Genomic DNA, 22,144 nt, shown 5'->3' with positions numbered 1-22,144 from the left:
TGACCCACCGCCAAACCGGTCATGCTGGAAGATGTTGCAGGCAGCAGAACGTTCTCCAGGCGTCTCCAGACTGTCACGTCTGTCACATGTGCTCAGTGTGAACCTGCTTTCATCTGTGAAGAGCACAGGGCGCCAGTGGCGAATTTACCAATCTTGGTGTTCTCTGGCAAATGCCAAACGTCCTGCACGGTGTTGGGCTGTAAGCACAACCTCCACCTGTGGAGGTCAGGGCACCCTCATGGAGTCTGTTTCTGACCGTTTGAGCAGACACATGCACATTTGTGGCCTGCTGGAGGTCATTTTGCAGGATCCTCCTTGCACAAAGGCGGAGGTAGCAGTCCTGCTGCTGAGTTATTGCCCTCCTACGGCCTCCTACACGTCTCCTGATGTACTGGCCTGTCTCCTGGTAGCGCCTCCATGCTCTGGACACTACGCTGACAGACACAGCAAACCTTCTTGCCACAGCTCGCATTGACGTGCCATCCTGGATGAGCTGCACTACCTGAGCCACTTGTGTGGGTTGTAGACTTCGTCTCATGCTACCACTAAGAGTGAAAGCACCGCAAGCATTCAAAAGCGACCAAAACATCAGCCAGGAAGCATAGGAACTGAGAAGTGGTCTGTGGTCACCACCTGCAGAACCACTCCTTTATCGGGGGTGTCTTGCTAATTGCCTATAATTTCCACCTGTTGTCTATTCCATTTGCACAACAGCATGTGCAATTATTTGTCAATCAGTGTTGCTTCAGTGGACAGTTTGATTTCACAGAAGTGTGATTGACTTCCGGCGCCGACAGAGATGGCCGCCTCGCTTCGCGTTCCTAGGAAACTATGCAGTTTTTTGTGTTATTTCATACAAAAAAACGACTTCGTAAAAGGGGGAAACGAAGCGGTCTTCTGGTCAGACTCCGGAGACGGGCACATCGTGCACCACTCCCTAGCATACTTCTCGCCAATGTCCAGTCTCTTGACAACAAGGTTGATGAAATCCGAGCAAGGGTAGCATTCCAGAGGGACATCAGAGACTGTAACGTTCTTTGCTTCACGGAAACATGGCTCACTGGAGAGACGCTATCGGAGTCGGTGCAGCCAGCTGGTTTCTCCACACATCGCGCCGACAGAAACAAACATCTTTCTGGTAAGAAGAGGGGCGGGGGCGTATGCTTCATGGTTAACGAGAAGTGGTGTGATTACAACAACATACAGGAACTCAAGTCCTTCTGCTCACCTGATTTAGAATTCCTCACAATCAAATGTCGACCGCATTATCTATCAAGGGAATCCTCTTCGATTATAATCACAGCCGTATATATTCCCCCCCAAGCAGACACATCGATGGCTCTGAACGAACTTTATTTGACTCTTTGCAAAATGGTATCCATATATCCTGAGGCTGCATTCATTGTAGCTGGGGATTTTAACAAGGCTAATCTGAAAACAAGACTCCCTAAATTGTATCAGCATATCGATTGCGCAACCAGGGCTGGAAAAACCTTGGATCATCGCTATTCTAACTTCCGCGACGCATATAAGGCCCTGCTCCGCTCTCCTTTCGGAAAAGCTGACCACGACTCCATTTTGTTGATCCCTGCCTACAGACAGAAACTAAAACAAGAAGCTCCCGCGCTGAGGTCTGTTCAACGCTGGTCCAACCAATCTGATTCCACACTCCAAGACTGCTTCCATCACGTGGACTGGGATATGTTTCGTATTGCATCAAACAACAACATTGACGAATACGCTGATTCGGTGAGGGAGTTCATTAGAACGTGCGTTGAAGATGTCGTTCCCATAGCAACGATTAAAACATTCCCAAACCAGAAACCGTGGATTGATGGCAGCATTCGCGTGAAACTGAAAGCGCGAACCACTGCTTTTAATCAGGGCAAGGTGACCGGAAACATGACCGAATACAAACAGTGTAGCTATTCCCTCTGCAAGGCAATCAAACAAGCTAAGCGTCAGTATAGAGACAAAGAAGAATCTCAATTCAACGGCTCAGACACAAGAGGTATGTGGCAGGGTCTACAGTCAATCACGGATTACAAAAAGAAATAGCGGGTATAGTAAGTGCACTTTTCCTCAATAAAGTAACTATTACCAGTTTGTGCATTCATCTTAAAATAGCGGGTATAGTAAGTGCACTTTTCCTCAATAAAGTAACATTACCAGTCTGTGCATTCATCTTAAAATAGCAGGTATAGTAAGTGCACATTTCTTCAATAAAGTAACTATTACCAGTCTGTGCATCTTTGATATATGAAATAGCAGGTATAGTAAGTGAACTTTTCCTGAAATAAGTAACTATTAGCAAAGTCAGCACTAGAAAACAAACAAAAAAAGCTCAGCTCCATGGAAAAATGTGTAGAATTGCAGGAAATTGGTTTAAAATGCTCACATTTCTGTACAGCGCCAACATGGGGGCCTCTAAAATATAGCCACATGGACAGCCGACTGCTCAGCCCTTTCTTGCTCTCCCACCTAACTGGCTTTTTCTTTTTCCACGGAAAGATGTGTAGCTATGAAAAGCCAACTGACATTTACTCCTGAGGTGCTGATTAATCCAAGATGGCGTAGCAGTCAGACGTCTTTGTCCTGTCGTGTCCCTTGTATATATCGTTTTACATATTTTTCGTCGCATATCCTTTAAAATATTTTGCTAAACCTCATCATCTAAATACTCTCCTGCAACCCGCCTCACCCAATGTGGCGTGGATCTGCTTTTATTTCCTAAAGTATTTATATTTACTTCGGATCTGGAATCCCTCCACTGAAGCTAGCCAGCTAACTACCAGATATCAGTCAGCAAACCATTGCCAGCGGTCATCAGCTAACCTTCAGCTCGGAAAGCTCTCGCCAGTTTCGAACAACATGACTCTAACCAGAGCATAACGGACCTGTTATTTTTATCCCCGGATTCCTACCGCAAACTGAACATTTTCATCTGGATCTTCACAACTAGCTAACCGCAATCCCGGATGACTACTCCTGGCTAGCGTTTCCATCCCAGAGCAAGCACCAATTTAGCTTGAAGCTAGCCCGGCCAGGGCTCCTGTGCTACCACCGAAGCATACTTCAGGGCTACAATATCGGCCTGCTAGCTACCTAGAGCAACTTGGAACCCTACTAATTACACAACTAATTATCGACGTCACCGCATGAAGAGGCAAAAACAGACTTACCCCCCCCCCCCCCCCCCCCCAAGGATAACTTTCTAGCCCCTGCTATCTGCTTGCTTGTTAACCCGGTCTGCTAACTGCTAAACTGCCGGGCCCTGGTCTGCTAACTGCTAGCTTGCCTGCCTGGTCTGCTAACTGCTAGCCCTTGCTAACTGCTTGCTTGCTAACCCGGTCTGCTAACTGCTAGCCCTTGCTAACTGCTTGCTTGCTAACCCGGTCTGCTAACTGCTAGCTTGCACTGGTCTACTAACTGCTAGCCCATGCTAACTGCTTGCTTGCTAACCCGGCCTGCTAACTGCTAGCTTGCCCTGGTCTACTAGGTGCTAGCTTGTTTAGCTCCGGCCTACTAACTGTTAGCTCGTTAGCCAGCAAACTGTCTGAATCGCCGTGTCCCCAGCCAGCCCAACCACTCACTGGACCCATATGTTTACTTGTCTTCGCATGCCTCTCTCTAATATCAATATGCCTTGTCCATTACTGTCTTGGTTATTGATTACTGTCTTATTTCACTGTAGAGCCTCTAGCCCTGCTCAATATGCCTTAACCAACCATGTTGTTCCACCTCCTACATATGCGATGACATTACCTGGTTTAAACATCTCTAGAGACTATATCTCTCTCTTCATTACTCAATGCCTAGGTTTACCTCCAATGTACTCACATCCTACCTTACCTTTGTCTGTACACTATGTCTTGAATCTATGCTATCGTGCCCAGAAATCTGTTCCTTTTACTCTCTGTTCTGAACGTGCTAGACGGCCAGTTCGTATAGTCTTTAGCCGTACCCTTATCCTACTTCTCCTCTGTTCCTCTGGTGATGTGGAGGTTAATCCAGGTCCTGCAGTGCCTAGCTCCACTCCCAACCCCTAGGTGCTCTCATTTGTTGACTTCTGTAAACGTAAATGCCTTGGTTTCATGCATGTTAACAATAGAAGCCTAATCCCTAAGTTTGTTTTACTCACTGCTTTAGCACACTCTGCCAACCCAGATGTCTCAGCCGTGTCTGAATCCTGGCTTAGGAAAACCACCAAAAACCCTGAAATCTACATTGCTAACTATAACGTTTTCCGCCAAGATAGAACTGCCAAAGGGGGCGGTGTTGCAATCTACTGCAAAGATAGAAAGTAATACAGAACTCTGCAGGCTAAGTCTGTACCCAAACAATTTGAGCTTCTACTTCTAAAAATTCACCTTTCCAGAAACAAGTCTCTCACTGTCGCCGCTTGCTATAGACCTCCCTCTGCCCCCAGCTGTGCCCTCGATACTATATGTGAACTGATTTCCCCCATCTATCTTCTGAGCTCGTGCTACTAGGTGACCTAAACTGGGACATGCTTAACACCCCGGCCATTCTACAAACTAAGCTTGATGCCCTCAATCTCACACAAATGATCAATGAACCTACCAGGTACAAACCCAGTAAATCAGTAAAAACAAGAACCCTCATAGATGTCATCCTAACTAATTTGCCGTCCAAATACACCTCCGCTGTTTTCAATCAAGATCTCAGCGACCACTGCCTCATTGCCTGCATCCGTAATGGGTTTGCGACCAAACGACCACCCCTCATCACTGTCAAACGCTCCCTTAAACACTTCTGCGAGCAGGCCTTTCTAATCGACCTGGCCGGGGTATCCTGGAATGACATTGACCTCATCCTGTCAGTAGATGATGCCTGGCTATTCTTTAAAAGTGCCTTCCTCACCATCTTAAATAAGCATGCCCCTCTCAAAAAATGTAGATCTAGGAATATATATAGTCCTTTGTTCACGCCAGACCTGTCTGCCCTTGACCAGCACAAAAACATCCTGTGGCGTTCTGCATTAGCATCGAATAGCCCCCGTGATAGGCAACTTTTCAGGGAAGTTAGGAACAAATATACACAGGCAGTTAGAAAAGCTAAGGCAAGCTTTTTCAAACAGAAATTTGCATCCTGTAGTACTAACTCAAAAAAGTTCTGGGACACTGTAAAGTCCATAAGGAATAAGAGTACCTCCTCCCAGCTGCCCACTGCTCTGAGGCTAGGAAACACTGTCACCACTGATAAATCCACTATAATTGAGAATTTCAATAAGAATTTCTCTACGGCTGGCCATGCTTTCCACATGGCTATCCCTACCCCGGGCAACTGCCCGGCACCCTCCACAGCAACCCGCCAAAGCCCCCACCCTTTCTCCTTTACCCAAATCCAGATAGCCGATGTTCTGAAAGAGCTGCAAAATCTGGACCCCTACAAATCAGCCGGGCTAGACAATCTGGACCCTCTCTTTCTAAAATGATTTGCCAAAATTGTTGCAACCCCTATTACTAGCCTGTTCAACCTCTCTTTCGTATCGTCTGAGATTCCCAAAGATTGGAAAGCTGCCGCGGTCATCCCCCTCTTCAAAGGGGGTGACACTCTAGACCCAAACTTCTACAGACCTATATCTATCCTACCCTGTCTTTCTAAGGTCTTCGAAAGCCAAGTTAACAAACAGATTACTGACCATTTCGAATCACACCATACCTTCTCCGCTATGCAATCTGGTTTCAGAGCTGGTCATGGGTGCACCTCAGCCACGCTCAAGGTTCTAAACGACATCATAACCGCCATCGATAAGAGACATTACTGTGCAGCCGTATTCATCGACCTGGCCAAGGCTTTCAACTCTGTCAATCACAACATTCTTATTGGCAGACTCGACAGCCTTGGTTTCTCAAATGATTGCCTCGCCTGGTTTAGCAACTACTTCTCTGATAGAGTTCAGTGTGTCAAATCGGAGGGCCTGTTGTCTGGACCTCTGACAGTCTCTATGGGTGTGCCACAGGGTTCAATTCTCAGGCCAACTCTCTTTTCTGTATACATCAATGATGTTGCTCTTGCTGCTGGTGATTCTCTGATCTACCTCTATGCAGATGACACCATTCTGTATACTTCTGGCCCCTCCTTGAACACTGTGTTAACTAACCTCCAGACGAGCTTCAATGCCATACAACTCTCCTTCCGTGGCCTCCAACTGCTCTTAAACGCATGCTTTTCAATCGATCGCTGCCCGCACCTGCATGCCCGTCCAGCATCACAACTCTGGACAACTCGGACTTAGAATACGTGGACAACTACAAATACTTGGGTGTCTGGATAGACTGTAAACTCTCCTTCCAGACTCACATTAAGCTTCTCAAATCCCAAATTAAATCTAGAATCGGCTTCCTATAATCGCAACAAAGCATCCTTCACTCATGCTGCCAAACAAACCCTCGTAAAACTGACCATCCTACCGATCCTCGACTTCGGTGATGTCATCTATAAAATAGCCTCCAACACTGTACTCCAAAAATTGGATGCAGTCTATCACATTTTGTCACCAAAGCCCCATATACTACCCACAATTGCGACCTGTACGCTCTCGTTGGTTGGCCCTCGCTTCATACTCGTCGCCAAACCCACTGGCTACAGGTTATCTACAAGTCTCTGCTAGGTAAAGCCCCGCCTGATCTCAGCTCACTGGTCACCATAGCAGCACCCACTCGTAACACGCGCTCCAGCAGGTATATCTCACTGGTCACCCCCAAAGCCAATTCCTCCTTTGGTTGTCTTTCCTTCCAGTTCTCTGCTGCCCATGATTGGAACGAATTGCAAAACTCTCTGAAGCTGGAGACTCACATCTCCCTCACTAGCTTTAAGCACCAGCTGTCAGAGCAGTTTACAGATCACTGCACCTGTACTTAGATTAGCTGTTTACAGATAGGCTATCTACCTACCTCATCCCCATACTGTATTTATTTATTTATTTTGCTCCTATGCACCCCAGTATCTCTACCTGCACATTCATCTTCTGCCGATCTACCATTCCAGTGTTTAATTGCTATATTGTAATTACGTCGCCACCATGGCCTATTTATTTCCTTAACTTACCTCATTTGCACTCACTGTATATAGACTTTTTGTTTTCTTTTGTTCTACTGTATTATTGACTGTATGTTTTGTTTATTCCATGTGTAACTCTGTGTTATTGTATGTGTCGAATTGCTACGCTTTATCATGGCCAGGTCGCAGTTGCAAATGAGAACTTGTTCTCAACTAGCCTACCTGGTTAAATAAAGGTGAAATAAAAATAAATAAATACCTGTTGGACCCTCGACAACCACTGTGTTTATTATTATTAGACCCTGCTGGTAATTTATGAACATTTGAACATCTTGGCCATGTTCTGTTATAATCTCCACCCGGCACAGCCAGAAGAGGACTGGCCACCCCTCACAGCCTGGTTCCTATCTAGGTTTCTTCCTAGGTTTTGGCCTTTCTAGGGTGTTTTTCCTAGCCACCGTGCTTCTACACCTGCATTGCTTGCTGTTTGGGGTTTTAGACTGGGTTTCTGTACAGCACTTTGAGATATCAGCTGATGTAAGAAGGGCTTTATAAATACATTTGATTTGATTATGATTTAGCAACACGGCACATTCAGTACAGTAGTTCCTATGTGATAATTTCAATAGCACAAATTGAACAGAGGGAGAGGGGGGAGAGAAAGGGGCAGAGAAAGAGGGAAAGAAAGAGGGGGAAAGAGAGCGAGAAAGAGGGGACGAGAGACAGAGAGGGAAGAGGGGGAGTGAGAGAGAGGGGGGAGAAGAGAGCGAGGGTGAGAGACGGGGGAGAGAGAGATAGAAAGAGAGGGAGAGAGAGAGACTGCTACCATCGAATGAGATGCCCTGGGAATTTTGGAATACTCACTCTCTCAAAGCTCCCCCCCATGCTTCCAAGGCGACCTCTCATCTGGTTGGCGCCCTGAGGATAAAAGAGATAAATACTATTGATGTAAATGTGTGAACTTTTTGTGAGCAGCACGTTACATAACTGAACCTGATTTCAAACAGGTTCAATATTTTGCTGACGTGGAATATCAAAAACGTGTCCCTAAGCCTGATAGCAATTGACAAGTGAGTTCTCACATCAATTGGATAATTTCAATATTTGACCCGAGGCCTCGAATGTGCCCTCACACACATTTCTACAACACAAAATCCATGTGTACATGTGTGTATAGTGCGTATGTTATCATGTGTGCGCGCATGTGTCTGAACCTGTGTGTGTGTCGGGTCACAGTCCTTGCTATTCTATAAGGTGCATTTTATCTGTTTTTATTTTACCTAATTTCACTGCTGCATGAGTTACTTGATGTGGAATAGAGTTCCATGTAGTCATGGCTCTATGTAGTACTGTGCGCCTACCATAGTCTGTTCTGGACTTGGACTGTGAAGAGACCTCTGGTGGCATGTCTTGTGCGGTATGTGCGTATGGTGGTATGTCTTGTGCGGGTGTCTGAGCTGTGTGCCAGTAGTTTAGACAGACAGCTAGGTGCATTCAACATGTCAATACCTCTCATAGTGAATGATTTGTCCCAAATACAATGCTTTTAGTTTTTGAAATATTTAGGACTAACTTATTTCTTGCCACCCACTCAGAAACTGACTGCAGCTCCTTGTTAAGTGGTGCAGTGATTTCCCTTGCTGTAGTAGCTTATGTGTATTGTGTTGAGTCATTAGCATACATAGACACACAGGCTTTACTCAGAGCCAGTGGCAGGTCATTAGTACAGATTGAAAAAGTCTGATCCTACCTGTATTACAGTATGTTGGAGAGGCTTCCATTAAAGAATACCCTCTGTGTTCTGATAGAGAGGTATCTCTCTATCCACAGTAATGCGATAACAATTACATTTTTCCAGCAGCAGATTATGATCAGTAATGTCAAAAGCTGCACTTCAGTCAATTTCAATCAATTTGTGTAACACGGAACCAAAACAGGCTGCGCGCGTACGTGCGCTATCGTGCATACATTTATTTTGTACCCCCACACCAAACGCGATCACGACACACAGGTTAAAATATCAAAACAAACTCTGAACCAATGCCATTAATTAATTTGGGAACAGGTCGAAAAGCATTAAATATGTATGGCAAATTAGCTAGTTAGCTTGCTAGCTAATTTGTCCTATTTAGCTAGCTTGTCCTATTTAGCTAGCTTGCTGTTGCTAGTTAATTTGTCCTGGGATATAAACATTGAGTTGTTATTTTACCTGAAATGCACAAGGTCCTCTACTCCGACAATTAATCCACACATAAAACGGCCAACCGAATCGTTTCTAGTCATCTCTCCTCCTTTGCGCACGCGACGTGTCCGGTCTGGTCAGCATGTGCTGTACATGTTAAATGCCCTTCTCTATAAGTGTACTTAAATTATGTTGTTGATTTGTTTACTGTGAAATAGCATATTATTTGGTCAAACCATTTAAAAAAAAATTACGTTTACTAGCAGGCTGATTGGTCGGTTGTTTGAGCCAGTAAAGGGTTCTTTGCAGCTTGATGAAAGAAAGCCAATCAACGTTTAAACCATGAAATATATCTTTGTGGCAGCAGGTAGCCTAGTGGTTAGAGCTTTGGGATAGTAACCAAAAGGTTTCTGGATCAAATTCCTGAGCTGAGAAGGTAAAAATCTGTCGTTCTGCCCCTGAACAAGGCAGTTAACCCACTGTTCCCCGGTAGGCTGTCATTGTAAATAAGAATTTACTTGCCTAGTTAAATAAAGGTTAAATAAATAAATAAAATGTGCTTTTTGGCAAACTCCAAGTGGGCTGTCATGTGCCTTTCAATGAGGAGAGTCTTCCGTCTGGTCACTCTACCATAAAGGCCTGATTGGTGGAGTGAAACAGAGATTGGTTATCCTTCTGGAAGGTTCTCCCATCTCCACAGAAGAACTCTGGAGCTCTCGGCTTCACCCTGACCAAGGCCCTTCTCTCCTGATTACTCAGTTTGGTCAAGCGGCCAGCTCTAAGAAGAGTATTGGTGGTTCCAAACTTCTTCCATTTAAGAATGATGGAGGCCACTGTGATATTGTGGACCTTCAATGCGGAATACTTTTTTTGGTACCCTTCTCCAGATCTGTGCCTTGAGACAATCCTGTCTCTGAGCACTACGGACAATTCCTTCAACATCATGGCTTGGTTTTTGCTCTGGCACGCACTGTCAACTGTGAGACCATATATAGACAGGTGTGTGCCTTTCCAAATCATGTCCAATCAAATGAATTTCCCACAGGTGGACTCCAATCAAGTTGTACAAACATCTCAATGATGATCAAAGGGTATGAATACTTGTGTAAATAAGGTATATACGTTTTTTTTTTTTTATTATAAATTTGCTACAAATTTTAAAAACCTCTTCTCGCTTTGTCATCCTAGGGTATTGTGTGTAGATTGATGAGGAACCTTTTATATTTAATCAATTTTAGAATAAGGCTGTAACCTAACAAAATGTGGAAAAGTCAAGGGCTCTGAATACTTTGTGAATGCCCTGTATTCTAAGGATATGCATTTACAATATAGTAACAGATGGCAGCAAAGGTTTCAGATTCATGGATTCATCCATTACAAAGAAAAAGACCAAGACAAGAAACCGTGTGAGACAAGACAGATATTTGGAAGCCTTGAGAAGATATTCTCTAGGGATTTGATCAGACACAGAAAAAGACAGAAAGAGAAGGACAGGGAAGGAGGGGAAAGAGAGAAAGAGACTGGCTGATAGACAGAGAGCGATAAAGACAGAGACAGTGAGGGAGACAGGACAGACTTAAGAGAGAGAGAGAGAGAGAAAGAGAACAATAAATAGAGACCTATAGATTAAAAGACAGAGATAGCCATAGTGGGAGTACCCGTGAGAAAATGTTCTCCAGTGAGCTGGTCAGCGAGCTCTTGGCCTTGTTCTTCAGGATGTCCAGTTTGAAGCGGCCGCCCGTCGCTGCGGTGCTGTCCGCTGGTGCGGTTGTGGTGTTGGGGGTTTTCTGGTACACACAGATAAAGGTCAAAGGTCAGAGGTTACGCCACTGTCGAAAACACTACAATAACCTGGTTCTATTTGGGGCAACAGTGCTGTTTAAATGCAGAGAAAAGAAAGTGTAAAAAATATTTCTTAAAAAATTCAATCAAACCTGTACAATTCTGTGTATAACACAGAACTTGTGAACATAGTTACAAAGAACTTTCAGTAACACTTCATAATACCGTTCAGTAGAAACCATTTATAAGGCATTTATAATGTTTCACATTAGTCCTTATAAACCATTTACTCATCACCAGTCAAGTCTTTTTGCAGTCCCTAATCTAAAGTAATACTACCGGTCAAAACATTGAGAACACCAAGGGTTTTTCTTTTTACTATTTTCTAAACTGCAGAATAATAGTGAAGACATCAATACTATGAAATAACACATTATGGAATGATGTGGTAACCAAAAAAGTGTTCAATTATACATGAGATTCTTCAAATAGCCACCCTAAGCCTTGATGACAGCTTTGCACACACTTGCCATTCTCTCAACCAGATTCACCTGGAATGCTTTTCCAACAGTCTTGAAGGAGTTCCCACATATGTGACCAGATTCAGGAACCTACAGTGGTTCCTCCTTTAACCTCTTAAGGTATAGGAGGCAGCATTTTCACTTTTGGATAAATAGCGTGCCCAATTTCAACTTCATGATACTCATGCCAGGAATATATGATATGCATATGATTAGTAGATGTGGATAGAAAACACTGACTATAACATTACTTATGTAGCAGGCAAAACCCAGAGGACTAACTGTTCAGATTTTTTTTCTTTTTTGCCTCTGACCGTTCCCTCTGTTGTCTTTGCCAAGGGATATTTGATAGGGACCATTTTACAGTTCCTACCACTTCCACTGGATGTCACCAGTCTTTGGAATTTGGTTGATGTTATTAATTTGTGCAAAGAAGCAGCAGCACTGGAACAAGGTTACCCTATTGAGAGTTGCGCAAGACGTAAAAAGGAGCATGGTTTGTTTACTTGCTGTATTGAATACAGATTGCCCTGTCTTCAATTTGATCGATTATTAACGTTTAAAAATATCTAAAGTTGGATTACAAAAGTAGTTTGAAATATTTTGGCAAAGTTTATAGGCAACTTTTGAAATGACGTTCTGTTTTTGTAAGCTGTTTATTTTCTGGATCAAACGCCCTTTATAAATGGACATTTTGGGTATATATGGACGGAATTAATAAAAAAAAATGACCAATTGTGATGTTTATGGGACATATTGGAGTGCCAACAAAAGAAGCCTGCAGGGTTGAAATATGCTACCCCCTTTGTTTACTGCTGGTGCTATCATCAGATAATAGCTTCTTATGCTTTCGCCGAAAAGCATTTTTAAAATCTGACATGTTGGCTGGATTCACAACGAGTGTAGCTTTAATTGAGTATCTTACATGTGTGATTTAATGAATGTTTGATTTTATATAATTATTTGAATTTGCCGCCCTGCACTTTCCCTGTTTTTTTCCCCAAGTGAGACGCAAGCGTCCCCTATACCATAAGTTAAAAGTTAAGTTGCGAGCTTGCACCGCGGGACTTACTAACTCCACCACAAGGGGGAGTTAGAGCACTCATTATGCATTTGGGTCCCAAGGTTTTTATATGACCAATCATATTGAGTGGTTCCAATGATGAATTTGACACAAGCCACCCATCCCTGGTGGCCTTCTTCAGCAAAGATGGCTGAAAAAACATTACGGTGGAAGCAGATGTAAGTAGTTAACGGCATAACGAGTCAAGTAAAAACTCTACGATTGAGAGAAATATGTTAGTTAATGTAGAGACAGACATTTGTGCATATTTCTTTGTCATGAAATTAATTTACGAAAATCGCTATTTGGCAAGTTAGCTGACTAGCTAACATTAGCCAGCTAGTTAGCTAGTGTTATGACCTGAGTATGAATGTGTAATGCGTGTTGTTTAATGTTTTAGGGACTCTTGGGAAAACCAGCAAACCAGGCTGTCGTCTTGTGAAACAGTGGATGTAAAGGATCTAGCTAGCTAAAGCATTTACTGCAAATTGCAAACTGCTTGCCTTGCTTATATTTGCCATGCAATGCAGCTGAAGTAACATAGCTAGCTAACTATTTATTTGCTTATTGTGTTGTGGAGGATAAAAAAAAATTAACTATGCCTATGGATGTGCAGCTGGCTACAGTATGTTGCCGATCTGTGTACGGACCCTAAAACGTTTGGTATGAATATTAGTTCAGAACCTATCTATGAACCTCAAGCTATCATAGTTGTATCAACTCCAAGTCTGAATGGCATTAATGAAGCCTATGGATAGAGTTTGAATATAATAATTTTATTGTGCCAAGGATGCAAGTCTTATATACATGTACCGGTACTGTAGTTATTACCACGCATGAGATCCCCCACATTGTAGCCTGTACATTGAATGTATTCCCTGATCATGTACTCTTCCTTGGAAAATAACGGTGCGGTTCAGGTATGAATCTCTGAGACATTCTTTTTCAGTCATATCCAATACCAGGTGTATCAAACTCCATTATTTGAATGATTCTGTGTCTACATGTATGTATTACAATTATACACTTCAACAGTGTTTACCACTCCTGCTCCTGGGACATCAATGATTACACATTGTAACTATACAATAGACTGGAAAAATGATTTAAATAAAGGCTGATTTGTAATTCATATATACAGAAATACACCCATGCCTATCTAACTCCCTTCATCTGCATTAATCTGAGGACACAGGATAGTATTTCAATGAAATAGTTAATTTCAACCAGTGGAGAATGTGAAACGCTTTATTGAAAGAAGTTCATTATCCAGGTGTTATAAATACATAATGCATTATAATTATGATAATTGTAATATTATATTAGAAATACAAGTTCAATCTGTACTTCAATGCACATATGGTGTGCATTATAACATGAGAGGAAGAAAAAGGTGGTGGTGAGAGGGGGATGTAGAAGACAGAAAAGGAAAGGGGTAAAAGAGGAGCAGGGAAGACAGCATATGATTAATGAATCACAGTGCTACCCTAATATTCTCTCAGTTCATCAAAATTACATAGAGTGTCTCCTAACAAGCCTTGGGCTCCCAGTCGGCCCGAAGGTTATCTTAAGAGCGGGTGAGGTGGAGATGACAGGACTGGCTTCCTCTCTTACATCAAAACATACAGTGCCTTGCGAAAGTATTCGGCCCCCTTGAACTTTGCGACCTTTTGCCACATTTCAGGCTTCAAACATAAAGATATAAAACTGTATTTTTTTGTGAAGAATCAACAACAAGTGGGACACAATCATGAAGTGGAACGACATTTATTGGATATTTCAAACTTTTTTAACAAATCAAAAACTGAAAAATTGGGCGTGCAAAATTATTAAGCCCCCTTAAGTTAATACTTTGTAGCGCCACCTTTTGCTGCGATTACAGCTGTAAGTCGTTTGGGGTATGTCTCTATCAGTTTTGCACATCGAGAGACTGAAATTTTTTCCCATTCCTCCTTGCAAAACAGCTCGAGCTCAGTGAGGTTGGATGGAGAGCATTTGTGAACAGCAGTTTTCAGTTCTTTCCACAGATTCTCGATTGGATTCAGGTCTGGACTTTGACTTGGCCATTCTAACACCTGGATATGTTTATTATTGAAAAATTCCATTGTAGATTTTGCTTTATGTTTTGGATCATTGTCTTGTTGGAAGACAAATCTCCGTCCCAGTCTCAGGTCTTTTGCAGACTCCATCAGGTTTTCTTCCAGAATGGTCCTGTATTTGGCTCCATCCATCTTCCCATCAATTTTAACCATCTTCCCTGTCCCTGCTGAAGAAAAGCAGGCCCAAACCATGATGCTGCCACCACCATGTTTGACAGTGGGGATGGTGTGAGCTGTGTTGACCTATTCCAGAACATCCTGGTATTCATACCTAAGTCCTTTCATAAACAACTGGACTCAATTATCAATCCATTCATCTGGGATTATAAAACACACAGGATAGGTAAAAAACACCTCGGTATGTACAAGATGGAAGGATTGTCTCTCCCAAATGTAATATTTTACTGTTAAGCCGCTAACCTCCATGCTGTTATGTTTGGCTGGATGACGCACCTCTGTCATCCAGCTGGTTAAGTATGGAGCGTAAGGAATGCCACCCCTTCTCTATTGGCGCTGTGATTTTGTCCTGTGGCAATTAGGAGATGTCACTTTATCGTAACAATCCTGTAGGGGCCTTCCACGTGGCGCAGTGGTCTAAGGCACTGCATCGCAGTAGCTAGCTGTACCACTAGAGATCACGGTTCGAGACCAGGAGACCCATGGGCTGCGCACAATTGGCCCAAAGTCGTTCGGGTAAGGGGAGGGTTTGGCTGGCAGGGATGTCCTTGTCCCATCGCGCTCTAGTGATGCCTGTGGCGGGCCAGGCACATGCACGCTGATACGGTCGCCAGGTGTACGGTGTTTCCTCATACACATTGGTGTGGCTTGCTTCCAGGTTACGCGGGCATTGTGTCAAAAAGCAGTGCGGCTTGGTTGTGTTTCTGGGGACGCATGGCAATGTCAATGTCTTTATCCGGGATCTCTGTGAGAACCAAAATATCCGGGCTCGTGTCATGCACCCAGATATCAAGAAGGTCCATCTTTGACATCAAACGTCGAACATTGATATGTAACAGCATATACATGATTTGAAAGCAGCAGAGTATCCATATTTAGTATATTTTAAATAATACCTTCTCAATTGGGCAGTAACAGAGCTAACAGTGCAATTAAACTTCATGGTCACAAGATTATTACTGACAATACCCCTGGGAACATGTAATAATATCTATAGCAGTACGATAATGTTGTGAAACAGTGGAAATGGGAAGAATAACCTGAGCAGGGGTTGGGCTGTTTTTGAGTCAATGCTTTAAAAGATCCTCAATGTTGGTCAAGATAACTTTTGCCCCTTTCATATATAACTCTCCATCTGGATTCAGTCTCATGTAGCAAAATTTGAAATTGTGCTTTTTACATTGGATAAAAGTAGAGACTCAGAGCTACAAAATGGTAGATCATACATTGCAGTTGAGGAACAATGGGAAAGTAATTCTGCTTTGAAAGTTGATCAACTTGTAAACTCACTTCTGAGAAAATGGCCTTTGAATGTTTTTCTATCTAGTGAACAGCTCTTCTTTGTCTACATCCATTCAGCATCGCTCACACACTCGTAAGCTTTAGCCCCACCCATCTCGCTTCGCTCTCGGAGCGCACAATTGACGCTCTGACCGATGATTTGTTTATCTCTGGATAACATGAAAAACAGCCGAACCAGCTCTGCTGACAACAATTTCATTACGCTTTTGGCAGACGTTTACTGACACTGGCCATATTCAACAGGTGTTGTACACACGTTATGTAACTTTTTACAGACAGATATACTCCTCAGATATGGAGGTCCTGGGATGGCGTGGTTAGGTTGTGAGGCCGGTTGGACGTACTGCCAAATTCTCCAAAACAACAGTTTATGGTAGAGAAATTAAATTAAATTATCTTGGCAACAGCTCTGGTGGACATTCCTGCAGTCAGCATGCCAATTGCACGCTCACTCAAAACTTGAGACATCTGTGGCATTATGTTGTGTGACAAACTGCACATTTATTGTTCCCAGCACAAGGTGCCCTGTGTAATGATCATGCTGTTTAATCAGCTTCTTGATATTCCACACTTGTCAGGTGGATGGATTATCTTGGCAAAGGAGAAATGCTCACTAACAGGGATGTAAACCCATTTGTGCAAAATATTTGAGAGGAGTAAGCTTTTTGTGCTTGTAGAACATGTTTGTGATTCTTTATTTCAGCTCCTGAAACATGTGACCAACCCTTTACATGTTGCGTTTATATTTTTGTTCAGTGTAGTAAGCAAGCAGGGATGTAGTAGTAAAATAAAGATGGTTGACCACTGAACGCCGGTCAAATAACTTGACCGCTAGTAAACCACCGCATAAAAAATGTACACTCGACTCTATTATCCCTGTATCAGCACAGAGGCAGTAAAAGCTCTGCAAGACAAGAGGTCTGTAGCGGTTTAACTTGCTCTCCTAGAGCCCTGAGAGTGAGCTCCCTAGAAGAGGGTTTGAGGTTTCTAGTTTTGTCTCAATATACTGCCTGAACATTGAGGACTCCATTCAACTGACTGTTCTCCACTGCTGTTAACAAACCGGGAAAAGGCCACGGAGAGCTGGTCATAAACTTTCATGGGCCACTGTGAGTCAGAGAATGGGTGACTGAGTGAGTGACAGGAAAGTAAGAGAGGCAGGGAGAGAAGAGAGATCGAGCAAGACAGAATGAGAGAAGGAGAGAGAGAGAGAGATAGGGTTACTCTGCATGTAATGTCACTCTGCATGTGACATTACAGGATGTGCTGTTGTCTCCCACACTATAGTTTAAACTATGGAGCTCAAATGGGCCTGCTGATTGACAGACAGGTTGAACCTATAGGCAGGTCTATAGTACAAGTGAGGGAATAGTACCAGTTGGGCTTCTCCGATGTGGAGGTGGGATTTCTGCTTGGTTCCACATAGCTGGCGGAGGTGGAGAATCACCAGCTCATTCTCTTCCTGGTCCGACACAGGCTTCATTCTCTATAGGGACGAATACATATTTTAGTAAATCCATCCATCAAATCAGCCAAATGTATTTATAAGTCCCTTTTTTACATCAGCAGTTTTTACAAAGTGATTTTACATTAACTCGGCATAGATTCCAAAGAGCAAAGCAAAAGCGAGAGAAAAAACTAAATCCCCAAGATCCCCAATCTGTTCTAGCTGGGCCACTACTCATTGCTGTCATTGGTGCCAGTCTATCTATATTTGATCTATTGGTGTCATCGGTGTCATTGAATACAATATAAACAGATACATTTTCGAAATGGGGTTGTTAAAGCTACTAGCTGTTGGAGCCCGTAAATATATCTACTGCTCCATTTTGTCAAAGATCGAGTAGATATTAAAGATAAGATTTCTATTATCGCTGCTCTCATTCTTTACATGGAGGATCTGATTAAGAAACATAGAATCCATTTTGACAATTAATAGTACTAAGAACAATCATTATCTTCAGTCTCACAGTCCTTATCAGACCTACTTATTGAAGTCTTTCAGATTTATCCTGCCTGGAGTTCCAGAGGAGCAAGGTTTGCAACTATGCTAATGGTCAGTTGTGCCAGACAAGCTCAACAAAGCACCTATAAAGTATTTTATATTATTTTTAAATGGTATTTGAATCTAGGCCTGGTCCTTACCTGAACTCGCTCAAAGATGTCGACCTGTTCGTTATCAGTCAGTTGAGAGAGGTACTTCTGGATGGCCAGCTTGGCCCTGGGAGGATACAGACCTGGATTCACACACACAGGAACCAAATTAATTGCCATTAAGCCCCCCCAAATAAATTAGAATAGACTGGGAAGAGGAGAATTGAATGGAGCACACAACCAACTGGGTCGACTGATGGTGAGATATGCAAAGACAGTGTTTTCAAACTCAAAATGTGGAGCTACTTTTTCTAAGAAGCTGACGTAGAAAAATGATCTGACTCAAAAGTGATTCAAACCCGATTGATTTGACAGAGAAGCTGAGATGAAGTGTGTTCGGGAGTCTTTTTTCTCATTTGATAACATGAAGGTTGAATAAATGGTAATGCACTGCTTATGAATGGGTTATGACTGCGGCATTAATTCCTCCTGTAGGTATACCCTTCAAATAAAAATGACCTTTCCAATCTGTATTTGGAAAGATAATTGATTTAGCTTTTATTGTCTCCTTCCCCTGTGCTGTCATATTTTTGGTTATTTTGAAAGCAAAAAAAAGCTGTCTTCAAAAAAGTGTTCACACCCCTTGACTTATTCCACATGTTGTTGTGTTACAGCCTGAGATTGTGTGTCACAAGCCTACACACAATATCCCATAATGTCAAAGTGGAATTATGGTTTTAGATTGTTTTTTTATCCAAAAAATCTGAAATGTCAATAAGTATTCAACTCCTTTGTTATGGCAAGCATGAATCGCATTATAAGTTGCTTTGGGTGCAATAATAGAGTTTAACATGATTTTTGAATGACTACCACATCTCTGTACCAACCACACACATACGTATATGTAAGGTCCCTCAGTCGAGCAGTGCCTTGCAAAGAAGGGCACCTATTGGTAGATGGGTAAAACTATTATTTTAAAAAGCAGACTGTGGCAGACGGCAGGGAGAAGTGAGGGGCGTAGTTATTGAAGGGAGATATCTTGCTGGCTCCACCCCCGAGGCTTATATGGACTTCCTGCCCCAACGAGGCGAGCCTTGTGGATCATTAAGCCAGGGAGTACTTGTGCGGCCTGCACAAAGGGGCAGAGAACGGAGAGGGAAGCGTGTGTTATGTAGAGAGATAAATATCTGTGTGATTATCCGTTGTGACCTGGACTGTCTAATTACTCCCACTGTGTACCAAACCGGTTTGGCTGAAGACCCGAGTTTAAGGATTACCCCTGGAGAACGGAACGGACAAAGAGAACGGATTGTGGACTGTGAAATGGCTGGTGATTTTCCCCTTTTCCCCAGTGTGCAAAACTCCCCAATAAACTCCCCATTTGCATTCCAGTTGTGCTCCTTGTGTGTGTTTGGTTATTGAACTTGGTGACGTGGAAACCCCACACCCTTGAACCTGCTACAAGACATTGAATATCCCTTTGAGCATGGTGTATCAATACACCCAGTAACTACAAAGATACAGGCATCCTTCCTAACTCTGATGCCGGAGAGGAAACCACTCAGGGGTTTCACCACGAGGCCAATGGTGACTTTAAAACAGTTAGAGTTTAATTGCTGATAGGAGAACTACAACATTGTAGTTACTCCATACTACTAACCTAAATGACAGAGTGAAAAAAGGAAGCCTAAATATTCCAAGACATGCATCCTGTTAGTAAGGCACTAAAGCAAAACTGCAACAAATTAGAAATGAATGTTAAGTCCTGAATACAATCCGGTATGTTTGGGGCAAATCAAACAACACATCACTGAGTACTACTCTTCGTATTTTCAAGCATGGTGGTGGCTGCATTATGTTTTGGGTATGCTCAACATCGGCAAGGACTAGGGAGCTTTTTAGGATAAAAATAAATGGAATAGAGCTAAGAACAGGCAAAATCCTAGAGGAAAACATGGTTCAATCTGCTTTCCAACAGCCACTGGGAGACAAATTCACTTTTCAGCAGGACAATAACCTAAAACACAAGGCCAAATATGCACTGGAGTTGCTTACCAAAACGACATTGAATGTTCCTGACTGGCCTAGTTACAGTTTTGACTTAAATCGTATTGAAAATGTCTTTCATGCAATGATCAACAACCAACTTCACAGAGCTTGAATACATTTTTAAAGAATAATGTGCAAATATTGTACAATCCAGGTGTGTAAAGCTCTTAGAGATTTATCCAGAAAGACTCACAGCTGTAATCACTGCCAAAGGTGATTCAAACATGGGGTTGAATACTTATCTAATCAAGATACAGTATATTAGTGTGTTAGAATTTTTCTTCCACTTTGACAGAGTATTTTGTGTAGATCACTGACAAAAAAATACAATTAAATCAATTTTAATCCCACCTTGTAACACAACAAAATGTGGGGAAAAAGTCAAGGGGTGTGAATACTTTCTGAAGGCACTGTAATAGATTCCGTAGACAGTGGCGTACCCTCAATCCTCTCGCAGAGTTTGTGCAGGTCGTGCATAGGGCAGGCCTCGCACAGCTTGACCTGTGTCTTGGCGCTCTGCAGAGCTGCTGCCGTACTGAAGGCCTGCTTCAGAGTAAGCATCACCTCATCCACCTATAGGCACACACACACACACACACACACACACACACACACACACACACACACACACACACACACACACACACACACACACACACAGCAGTCGAACTCCACTTACAGCAAACAACAATTTGGATTCCTAGCATTCCACAGAACCATTCCTCCAGGCTATTTCAGAACCCAATACATTATGACCAATGTTTTGTGATACTGGTAGGCCTACAGTAGATTTAGTTGTGCATTACAGATCTAGTTAAACATTTTGACATAGCCCAGGTATATAATAGCAACAATTCAAACACATTATGTGGCCCAAGCAGGAAGCAAACTCACAACCATGCTAAAATGGTTCTCCATCTCCAGATAGTGAATGTGCAAGCTCAGCCCTTCAGTAAGACCCATGATTGAAATATTCAACTAATCAACACCTTCTCTCTGGACCCTAATTAGCTAATTTAATTGTGTTGCTGCAGGATTGGATCAAAACTCTGCATATGGGGAACCCTGCTCTAATGAACTGAGCCATTGGAACCACAAGGAGTCAGTCAGGGACCAATTTGAATTTGTATTTATTATGGATCCCAATTAGCTGTTGCAAAGCCAGCAACTACTCTTCCTGGAGTCCGGCAAAATGAAGGCAGTTAAACAATTTACAATACATTCATCACAGATTTCACAACACACTAAGTGTGTGCCCTCAGGCTCCAACTCCACTTCAACATAAAATCCATGTGTACGTGTGTATAGTGAGTATGATATCGTGTGTGTACGCATGTGTCTATGCCTATTTTCCTAAGTCCCTCTTTGTGGCACCTGACCACACTATTGAACAGTAGTCCAAGTGCGACAAAACTAGAGCCTGTAGGACCTGTCTTGTTGACAGGTCTGTTAAGTAGGCAGAGTTGCGCATATTATGGACAATGACAGTTGCTCAATTTCCACATTATTTAATACAGTATGTAGTTGAGGTTTCGCTTTTAGTGAATGATTTGTCCCAAATACATATTTAGCGGTAACTTATTCCTTGCCACCCATTCTAAAACTAATTGCAGCTCTTTGTTAATTGTTGCTGTCATTTCAGTCGTTGTAGTAGCTGAAATGTATAGTGTTGAGTCATCTGCATACAGACACTCTGGCTTTACTCAAAACCAGTGGCATGTCATTAATAAAGATTGAAAAAAGTAAGGGGCATAGACAGCTGCCCTGGGGATTTCCTGATTCTGCAAGGATTATGTTGGAGAGGCTTCCAATAAAGTACACCCTCTGTGTCCTGTTAGACAGGTAACTC

General features: G+C 42.7%; 1 protein-coding gene across 2 annotated transcripts in view; it reads right to left on the bottom strand.

The window, feature by feature from the left end:
* tbc1d4 (TBC1 domain family, member 4) overlaps positions 1-22,144 on the bottom strand; it is a 139,595-nt gene that overhangs the window by 62,901 nt on the left and 54,550 nt on the right. For both annotated transcript variants that reach the window (XM_021578614.3, XM_021578615.3), the window contains exons 7-11: positions 20,736-20,868; positions 18,298-18,389; positions 17,528-17,638; positions 10,867-10,995; positions 7,891-7,944 (exon numbers count right to left, since the gene is read on the bottom strand). In XM_021578614.3, the coding sequence (XP_021434289.3) occupies positions 7,891-7,944; positions 10,867-10,995; positions 17,528-17,638; positions 18,298-18,389; positions 20,736-20,868 (519 nt within the window). The remainder of the gene's footprint in view (positions 1-7,890; positions 7,945-10,866; positions 10,996-17,527; positions 17,639-18,297; positions 18,390-20,735; positions 20,869-22,144) is intronic.

The sequence above is a fragment of the Oncorhynchus mykiss genome, chromosome 22, assembly GCF_057628025.1.
Source record: "Oncorhynchus mykiss isolate SJ-2025 chromosome 22, ASM5762802v1, whole genome shotgun sequence".
Classification (NCBI taxonomy): domain Eukaryota; kingdom Metazoa; phylum Chordata; class Actinopteri; order Salmoniformes; family Salmonidae; genus Oncorhynchus; species Oncorhynchus mykiss.
Note: the sequence above shows the minus strand (reverse complement) of the source record. Positions and strands in the feature narration are given on the sequence as shown.